The sequence below is a fragment of the Oncorhynchus gorbuscha genome, linkage group LG04 (assembly GCF_021184085.1).
Source record: "Oncorhynchus gorbuscha isolate QuinsamMale2020 ecotype Even-year linkage group LG04, OgorEven_v1.0, whole genome shotgun sequence".
NCBI classification, from domain to species: domain Eukaryota; kingdom Metazoa; phylum Chordata; class Actinopteri; order Salmoniformes; family Salmonidae; genus Oncorhynchus; species Oncorhynchus gorbuscha.
In genome coordinates this window covers 53,346,202-53,356,658 of record NC_060176.1, presented here as the reverse complement: position 1 = coordinate 53,356,658, position 10,457 = coordinate 53,346,202, and the positions used below count along the sequence as shown (strand labels likewise).

The 10,457-nt window shown below is 43.0% G+C and overlaps 1 protein-coding gene across 7 annotated transcripts in view; it reads right to left on the bottom strand.

The window, feature by feature from the left end:
- Positions 1–103: 103 nt before the first annotated feature.
- The window catches only part of LOC124034275 (oxysterol-binding protein 2-like), an 85,127-nt gene continuing 74,773 nt past the window's right edge, over positions 104–10,457 (bottom strand). For all 7 annotated transcript variants that reach the window (XM_046347229.1, XM_046347230.1, XM_046347231.1 and 4 more), the window contains 5 exons: positions 7,558–7,661; positions 6,674–6,769; positions 6,139–6,323; positions 5,743–5,963; positions 104–4,694 (listed from right to left, as the gene is read on the bottom strand). In XM_046347229.1, the coding sequence (XP_046203185.1) occupies positions 4,552–4,694; positions 5,743–5,963; positions 6,139–6,323; positions 6,674–6,769; positions 7,558–7,661 (749 nt within the window). In that variant the 3' untranslated portion in view covers positions 104–4,551. The remainder of the gene's footprint in view (positions 4,695–5,742; positions 5,964–6,138; positions 6,324–6,673; positions 6,770–7,557; positions 7,662–10,457) is intronic.

Below are 10,457 nucleotides of genomic sequence, written 5' to 3'. Positions count from 1 at the left end.
CAGAGTCCACTGTGCAGCAGGGTTGAATTCAGACCAGGTATGACCAGGTCTTCATTACTATAGTCCTGCCTCAGAGCAGCACAAAACAAAAGACACATGTATATATGTGATACACACACTTCTTATTGTGCATATATGAATACAGTATGTAAATGAAAGACAATGGCACCCATGTTGAGAAAAAAAGAAAAGATAAAAACAAAGCATAGATATTAAAGCTAAATCAAACCATACTGGATTAAGTGTTGTTGGGTAAATCAAACCATACTGGATTAAGTGTTGTTGGGTAAATCAAACCATACTGGATTAAGTGTTGTTGGGTAAATCAAACCATACTGGATTAAGTGTTGTTGGGTAAATCAAACCATACTGGATTAAGTGTTGTTGGGTAAATCAAACCATACTGGATTAAATGTTGTTGGGTAAATCAAACCATACTGGATTAAGTGTTGTTGGGTAAATCAAACCATACTAGATTAAGTGTTGTTGGGTAAATCAAACCATACTGGATTAAGTGTTGTTGGGTAAATCAAACCATACTGGATTAAGTGTTGTTGGGTAAATCAAACCATACTGGATTTTGGCTCCTGAGTGTCGCAGTGGTCTAAGGCACTGCATCTCAGTGCAAGAGGCGTCACTACAGACACCCTGGTTTGATTCCAGGCTGTGATTGGGAGTCCCATAGGGCGGTGCACATTTGGCCCAGTGTCGTCTGGGTTTGGCCAGTGTAGGCCGTCATGGTAAATAATAATTTGTTCTTAACTGTCTTGCCTAGTTAAATAAAGGTTCAAATTAAAAAATAAAAATATTGAAAAAGTGTTGTTGGGTAAATCAAACCATACTGAATTAAGTGTTGTTGGGTATATCAAACTATACTGAATTAAGTGTTGTTGGGTAAATCAAACCATACTGAATTAAATGTTGTTGGGTAAATCAAACCATACTGGATTAAGTGTTGTTGGGTAAATCAAACCATACTGAATTAAGTGTTGTTGGGTAAATCAAACCATACTGAATTAAGTGTTGTTGGGTAAATCAAACCATACTGGATTAAGTGTTGTTGGGTAAATCAAACCATACTGAATTAAGTGTTGTTGGGTAAATCAAACCATACTGAATTAAGTGTTGTTGGGTAAATCAAACCATACTGAATTAAGTGTTGTTGGGTAAATCAAACCATACTGAATTAAGTGTTGTTGGGTAAATCAAACCATACTGAATTAAGTGTTGTTGGGTAAATCAAACCATACTGAATTAAGTGTTGTTGGGTAAATCAAACCATACTGGATTAAGTGTTGTTGGGTAAATCAAACCATACTGAATTAAGTGTTGTTGGGTAAATCAAACCATACTGAATTAAGTGTTGTTGGGTAAATCAAACCATACTGAATTAAGTGTTGTTGGGTAAATCAAACCATACTGAATTAAGTGTTGTTGGGTAAATCAAACCATACTGAATTAAGTGTTGTTGGGTAAATCAAACCATACTGAATTAAGTGTTGTTGGGTAAATCAAACCATACTGGATTAAGTGTTGGTAAAATGAAAAAGATGATGTCATTAGGAAGGCAGGTAAAGAGTCACTGCACAGATGCTTTGGTTGTTCAGTTTTTCCTTTCTGCACAGAGCAGAGATGAACATCTTCTTTACCCCAACAAGTGTCATGAATGAATAAATAATCTAAACATCACCACTATTGCTACTAATCAGTCTCTTACACAGGCCCTGGCTGGGGCGCCTAGCAACCCACACCCACCCATCTTTGAGGTCACGTCATTTGGATATTCAAAATAAATGATTAAAATGTATGATGTGTTTATCATCATTCAAAATATAATATATGTATATTCATATATAAAACTCATTCTATTTCAAACCCAATATAGTAAACTAAATCTATATGGAGTTGATAATTGAGAAAAAAGTTATACTTGCCCTGCACATCATACTCTTTCTTCCCCACATTTCAATACTGTTTCTCGCCCAGTTATACTGTACATGACGTCGTAGTATTGTCTATACAATGACACATTTACAATATATAAAACCCCTTACTGTGATTGGGTCCAGAATAGTGAGAATTCATTCCAATGTGGGGAACCATGTCATCCTGCTGTACCCACTTGATTTCTTCCACTAATAATGTACTGTTCTTGCCAATGTGGTCAGTACTTATAGATGTGTGAGTGTGTTATGTGTTATGGTTATGTGACTAATGTATACGTGCCTGTGTGTCTGCTGAAAGGCCATGGGTACAAAGTAGATCAACTGGAACCAAACATAAATAGTGCAGAAAACAGATGGCTGTTGTTGACGGGGTTAAAGAGAGTAAGTGCCTGGTCAGAATGTGCTTATTGTAAAAACCTCATTCTCTGCCCCGTTGAGCCTTTATATTATAGGTTTCCGGTTGAGTTCAAATGAAAAGCAGTTGGGAGCATGAAAGTGATTGGGGGATAATTATTATCTCACAGTTTAAACTTTCACATTTTCCTGGTTCACATTACATTCAGCAGTTGCTTGATGAGTATTTTCTAGTTGGTATGCACCCCCAGCAACCCCTCTAGCCCTCCAGACAGATATGTTGGGCTGAGGATGGTATTCTGTGTGTCTTCCACTTCCTTCCAGAGCACATACCAGATCTCTGTAACAACTGACCTCAGAAACCATATGGGCCACATCAGGGGCACTGTCAGATGTGGTTGCTTGTTTGTGAACTGCACATCTAAACCAAGTAAACAATATGTCAATATCAACAACTTTGTATAAAAATAATTTTCAGTGTGAGAGTAAGTCTCTATTAATACAAAACATTAAATCTGCAACCAAACCGTGGGCGGTAGTTATAGAATCAACTTCTAACTGGCTGGATCAATTTAAATTAAAAAGAGTAACAGTAACAGTACATCTTCATTAAAACTTCAGATTTCAACTATAAACATGACTTATTTTTCTGATTATTATTAGAACTGTTTTATAATCATATTATTGTCTTGTTATTATCTTGTTATCACAAAATATTCACACAAAAGGCCAGACAGTAGGTACAATACTTCCAGCCCAAATACTACATTCCTAACAGTAATTACAAAATATACTAACACTTTGTCAAGAATCCTGTCACCTAAGACATGTAGTGCACAAATCAGTTCTTAAAGGCAAAAAGACTGACAGTGCCTTCACCAGCTGATCCCAGATCAGCCTGTCCACAGCTCTTCAACACTAGGAATTAGGACTAGGTTTATGCTCAGGTGAACCTGGGTCAGTGCCTGGGAGCCAGTGTCTTCACTAGCAGCCCTCCCTGGCTGAACAGTGGTATGCTATGGGAGGCCTGAGGAGCATGCTGTCTGTCTGTGGTAAGATGCCAATATGCTGTCAGTAGCCACCATGGGCCTCCTTCAGTGCTATAGCAACATCAGCCAGTTCTGTAGGAATACAATTACAGGTCCAGAGCAGGCTCTGATCTGTCATATAGGCTGTAGAACTATACTCTGGGGTGTAGAATTCACACTCTGCCTAGATATTCATGTGTGGGATGATGGATCTGTTTTTGGGACAAGTAATTGGTGTGCAGGTTCTAGCTACAATGCCATTTATATCCTTTAAATGACTCACTGCACAATAGAAGTGTATGTGTTTCTATGGTAAAGCACCAAAGGACTGGGTGAGTGTACAGTGCCCAGGCTGGAGTCTCCTCAACATCAACACGGATACGCATTAAGCTGTGGAAACCCACAAAGAAAAGTGCTTATTTACCTCAATAGACAAAGTTTCAATTACCAGTGGAGTGGAAGTGTGACTGTGTTTGGGAGGTACCCAGTTTGTGTTTGGAAAAGTACTCTGGTTGTCAAACCACGTTGGTTACGGTCTGAGCGCTATATGGTCATACGTAGGCCTAAACCTGGTTCCTCCTGCAACGGAGAAAAGAAGAGCGAACTTAAGTTCTTTACCAGGCAGACGGACATAGATGACAAACTAATTCAAGCGTTGGAGTCTGTGCCTACCTGCCCTTTCCGATACCAGTTACTAATCAAAATAAATGTCCATCCTTTTAAAGTATACCGTCTTTCTATAAACTTCTGTGGCCTTCTTTTTGTTTGTCGGTCTGTCTGTTAGAGAGGATAGACTTCATCCCATCCCAGTCTACAGTGGAGGAGAGGAGAACTGATTTAGATGGGTTGCTATTCAATCATTAAAACCTAGAAAAAACGATGTGCTGAGCAGAGGAATAGTGCATTGTGGGTAGCATGTGTGGCGCACCTGATTATTTTGGACATCTCTATTGGGTCCATTTTCTATGGTATTCAATCTCTCCTCTCTCTCACATCCCCATACAGCTCAGTGCTATGTTGTCAGGGAGGACCTATAGAAGGCCCCTTGTCTCCTTTGACTCTGTAAAACAGATGAAGTGTGTGTGTCCGTGGGGAGGTAAACTGTATTGTGAGTGTGTGAGACGTACACAGTTGCACACAGAGGTCAACACCCAGACCCAGCGGTAGAGCAGTCTCCTGGGCCTGGGTGAGTCCAGTGAGGGGGTAGGATGTCTGGTCGAGGCTTAGAAGATTTCAGTGCACATATTCCAGTCCTGACTGTCCTTAGCCTCCCAGTATCCCCCCTTGTACACAAAGTTTGTCTCTCCAGTGATGGCGTTCGTCCTCTTGTGGAACCACTGTGGCTGGAAGCCCTCGTACTCCCGACCTGGGGGAAGAGACACAAGCGTCACTTATACAGTGGGCTACTGTCAGGTCACTCCCACACATTACACACGCCTCTATGTCTGTTTCTCTGGCTCAGAAACAGTACAGCAGTATGAGGGCCAAGTCAAGTCTGAATGAAAGAGGCGCATGGCAGCAGGAAAAAGATTGAGCTGCTTTTTCCTGAGTCATAGTCTGGAAGAGTGGGTACTAGGGAGTCAGTCAGCATGCAGACCTCATAAAGGATCCCTTCCAGTTCCAGGTTGTCTGCAGTGGTGCTGCACAGACCTAGATGATCCAGACACGTGAAACATCTGGAGAAGTGTTTAAGGTCTCTGGGCCACATTAATATGATATAGTAATCTCAGACACAAAGACAACCTGGAACGCTGCCATTGGCAGGCCACAGTGGAGAGGGTCAACACAAAAAAATATGGGGGTGTGGGGGAGAAGGTGATGCACAACAGGGGGGGGGGACACAAGGCAACCCCCACTCACCAGAGTCATCATAATCACACTCTGACCACCAACAGAGGGAGGAAAAGAGAGATGTGTCATGGGTACATCAAAATACAGCCAAGCCTAGGTCCCGCAGCTACACAGAGCACGGGACATTAACAATGTGACCAGGATGACAAGTGTCTGCTCTGCTGTTTCCTCTCTGTACACCCCCCAGTAGCCTCCATTAGCTCTTCACTTTCAATTCTCATCTGTCTCACTCCAGGTAATACTGCTTTTGTCATAGCATTTACATCAAGGTCAGGGGACGGGAGGAATGATTCAAAGTTATTGGACTTAATAAAGGCATTTCCCTTTCTACCCTGCTCCTTTCTCTCTCAGTTGTTCTCTCTGTCAACTCTCCACTGCCTCTCTCTCCCTCTTCACCCTGCCCTCCCTCCCTCTCTCCACCCTGCCCTCCCTCCACCCTGCCCTCCCTCCCTCTCTCCACCCTGCCCTCCCTCCCTCTCTCCACCCTGCCCTCCCTCCCTCTCTCCACCCTGCCCTCCCTCCCTCTCTCCACCCTGCCCTCCCTCCCTCTCTCACTGTCTTACCGTCATCAAGTGCATCTGTGGCCTCTGCCTCTCTCCTCCTCCTCACAGCTCTCTGTTTCTCCTCTAGTCTCTGTTTCTCAGAGTTGGCCTCGTCCCATCTCCCCGCCTCCATCAGCCTCTGGTCCGGTCTCAGCCGGCTGTCCGTCAGCCCCACCCCATCCTCCGGCTCATTCAGCGTCAGTGCCAGCGAGGAGAAGAAGTACATGTTCTCAGCGTTATCCCTAACCGAGAGAGAGAGAAAAGAGAGGAGGTGGGTGGGAGATAGAGGAGAGCGGTTAGGTTGATCTGTGCTCTATAACGTAGTAATCCTTGTTGTGTTGTTGGATTAGATGGTGAACTGTGTTATCTGCTGTAGTGTTTTACTGCGTGAGGCTGGGCAGGCTGGGCAGTGCTTACGGGAGAGGGTATTTCTTCCACAGTAGTTTGGGGGACAGGGTCTGGTAAACTGTCTTCTGCTTGCCCTCGGAGCCGCTGCCCCCTTTGCTGCTCTGGACGATCTTGGAGCTCTCGATCTTATCGTCCCACGTGCCAGACAGGATGTAGTGGGCCTGCCCTCCACCGTCTGACACCACCCCTGTCACCTGGACAACACACACACACACACACACACACACACACACACACACACACACACACACACACACACACACACACACACACACACACACACACACACACACACACACACACACACACACACACACACACACACACACACACACAGAAAATGTATCATTCCGTTTGTAGAAGTTAATACAATATCCCTCACTATAGTTAATTATTAACAACTATTTTGAAATAGTCCATTCACTTGCATTATCCAGCAGGGGGCAGCACACAACAGTGTGACAGCCGAGCCTATGAGCTCATCATGCCACGGTCAGGTTTCAGCCAGTGCTGATTAGAGGGTTGTGATGGTGGTGACATGTACCTTGCGTGGGACTTCCCTGGAGAAATAGCTGTAGGGGGAGAACTTGAGCTGGCATGTCTCCTTGGTCCTGTGGTTGACTATCTCAATGTCCCCTGACTGCCGAGAGACAGAGAGAGAGAGACAGAGAGAGAGACAGAGGGAAAAGGGAGGGTAGAATGGGATGGAAGAGAAAAGAGGCGGGTGGAATAGGAGGGAGAATTTCTGGTTAGCATCAATTCAAATCCGAAACAACAGATGAGTCATCAGAACATTCCACAGCTGTATCAGAACAGTATCTTTACATTCATCCCTCTCAGGGATGTAATGAGATTCTACTAGGAAGCTCTATATAAATGACACTAAGGTGTGCTTTAGGGACTGCTGAGAGGGTGTTTGTGAGTGTGCCAAAAATCATATGCTCGCTTGAGTTTATTCCCTGACCCCTGTCTTCCTCCTCCTCCCCCCATTCCAGTGAGGGGCTGGTACATAGTACCAAGTAGTACTACAGACAGATGACGTGACAGACCAACAGACAGACAGCTACAGACTGTAATTGAGTCATCACAGAGAGAGGGGAGGGTGTTACTAGAAATGAAAGGCAGAGAAACCACCAGAGACCACAAACAGGCTTATTCGTGTGCTGTTCTGTTAGTTTCTGTTGCCATTGACCTCTGCCTCCACACAACACTCACTCCACCAGCCTGGATTACATTACAAACAGCTACAGGATGAACATAGGAAACATTAGATGATAGATGATACACATGGAGGGCTGACATACAGGACACATGGATATTGACTGAATCAGACAATGAGGACACAAGAGGAGAGTAGGAGAGAGACATGGACAGGTAAGAACATGGGAGGAGGAGGGAGAAGAGCCATGATGTAGTTAGGAGACAGACCTGGTCAATCCACAGCTTGCCCACGATGATGTTGTGCACGGTAGAGGTTACCTTCCTCCAAACATAATGGTTCCCACTGGAGTGGAACTGCAGGTGAATGGCACCTGGGGAGAGAGGGGAAAGGCCAAAAAAGGAGAGAACATTGAGATATAAATCGAGAGATGGAGTGGAGTGGATGAAATGCAGTCAGAGAAAGAGTGACAACACCGTAACAAGGCAACATGTATTGTGGTTGATATTCTGGTTCTTATTTTGAGTCATTTATAAACAAGGTCAGTCCAACCTGCAGAGACCTGGCCTGATAACACAGGGGTGGCAGAGAGAGAGAGGCTGAGACTCAGTCTGTACTTAAATCTCACTTGGATTACAATAAACAAACAAGAGGATAATCTGTATACTTCAAATGGACAACACGGCTTCATGTTATAGGATATGTATCAATCCCATCTATGGGATCTATTCATCTCTCATTTATCAGGGCCTTAGAGACCCATGGGCACAGTTTATGCATCTGTCACAGGGGTCGTTAGATTCATTTTCACACTGGACTCCATCTATGGTTTAGTGAGTGACTGGGAGGGAATGGGAGGACAGAGGTGATGCTGAGGTTGCCTGGGTTTCAGAGGCCTGACCTACAGAGAGATCCCGGTGTTCCCACCTATAAACATATATACAGTGTCCTCTGTAATTATCGGGACAGTGAAGCATCTTTTGGCTCTATACTCCAAAAGTTGTGGATTTGAAATCCTACATGGACTATGAGGTTAGTACGGACTGGCAACTCTCATTTTTGTGTATTTCCATCCATATCGGGTGAATAATGATGAGTGAGAAAGTTAGACGCACAAAATATCATACCTCTCACCATTACAATAACAGGGGAGACTAGCGTTTTGGGGGGGGGGGGGTATGATATTTGTGCATCTGTATATTTCTCACTCATTATTATTCACGATTCATTCAGGATTATCTGCAAGCATGGTTCATCCTCATTCATGTAGAAGGGTTTTGAAATATATTATATACTCATTTACAATAAAAGTGACTCCAAAATGACACAATACATTATTTACCATTCATTTCTAATTGGGCAGAAAATAAACTGAACCAAAATAAACAGCAAATGCATCCAACAAATGTGTAGAGTCACAAGCCTGATGTAATCATTGCATGCTATGAATATGGGACCAAATACGTAACTTTTTCTACTTTAATATACGTACACAGTACCAGTCAAAAGTTTGGACACACCTACTCATTCAAGAGTTTTTTTATATTTTGGAATCATGTAATAACCAAGAGTGTTAAACAAATCAAAATATTTCTTCAAAGTAGCCACCCTTTGCCTTGTTGACAGCTTTTTCACACTCTTGGAATTCTCTCAACCAGCTTCACCTGGAATGCTTTTCCAACAGTCTTGAAGGAGTTCCCACATAATGCTGAGCACTTGTTGGCTGCTTTTCCTTCACTCTGCTGTCCAACTCATCCCAAACCATCTCAATTGGGTTGAGGTGGAGTGATTGTGGAGGCCAGGTCATCTGATGCAGCACTCCATCACTCTCCTTCTTGGTAAAATAGCCCTTACACAGCCTGGATATCTGTTGGGTCATTATCCCGTTAAAAAACAAATGATTGTCCCACTAAGCGCAAACCAGATGGGATGGCGTATTGCTGCAGAATGCTGTGGTAGCCATGCTTGTTAAGTGTGCCTTTAATTCAAAATAAATCAATCACCGACAGTGTCACCAGCAAAGCATCCCCATACCATCACACCTCTTCCTCCATGCTTCACGGTGGGAACCACACATGCTGAGATCATCCGTTCACCTACTCTCTGTCTCACAAAGACACGGCGGTTGGAACCCAAAATATACAATTTGGACTCATCAGACCAAAGGACAGATTTCCAACGGTCTAATGTCCATTGCTTGTGTTTCTTGACCCAAGCATGTCTCTTCTTATTATTGGTGTCCTTTGGTAGTGGTTTCTTTGCAGCAATTCGACCATGAAGGCCTGATTCATGTAGTCTCTGAACAATTGATGTTGAGATGTGTCTGTTACTTGAACTCTGAAGCATTTATTTGGGCTGCAATTTCTGAGGCTGGTAACTCTAATGAACGTATTCTCTGCAGCAGAGTTAACTATGGGTCTTCCTTTCCTGTGGCGGTCCTCATGAGCGGCAGTTTCATCATAGAGCTTGATGGTTTATGTGACTGCACTTGAAGAAAATTTAAAAGTTCTTGACATTTTCAGGATTGACTGATCTTCATGTCCTAAAGTAATGATGGACTGTCATTTCTCTTTGCTTATTTGAGCTGTTCTTGCCATAATATGGACTTGGTCTTCTACCAAATAGGGCTATCTTCTGTATACCACCCCTACCTTGTCACAACCTAATTGATTGGCTCAAACGTATTAAGGAAACATTCCACAAATTAACTTTTAACAAGGCACACCTGTTAATTGAAATGCATTTCAGGTGACTACCTCATGAAGCTGGTTGAGAGAATGCCAAGATCGTTCAAAGCTGTCATCAAGGCAAAGGGTGGCTATTTTGAAGAATCTCAAATATATTTTGATTTGTTTAACACTTTTTTGGTTACTACATGATTCCATGTGCTATTTCATTGTTTTGATGTCTTTACTATTATTCTACCATGTAGACTGTAGACTTTTGACTGGTACTGTAAGTGAATTTGTCCCTATACTTTTGCCCCCCTAAAACATACAAAACGTGCTGTCATTTCTAAACGGTTCACCCGATGTGGATAAAAAGTCTGCAATTTAACCTCAGTCATTGTTTGATGTCAAATCCAAACTTTTGGATTATAGAGCCAAAAGAAGAAAACGTGCTTCACTGTCCCTATAATTACAGAGGACACTGTACACAGTCATGAGAC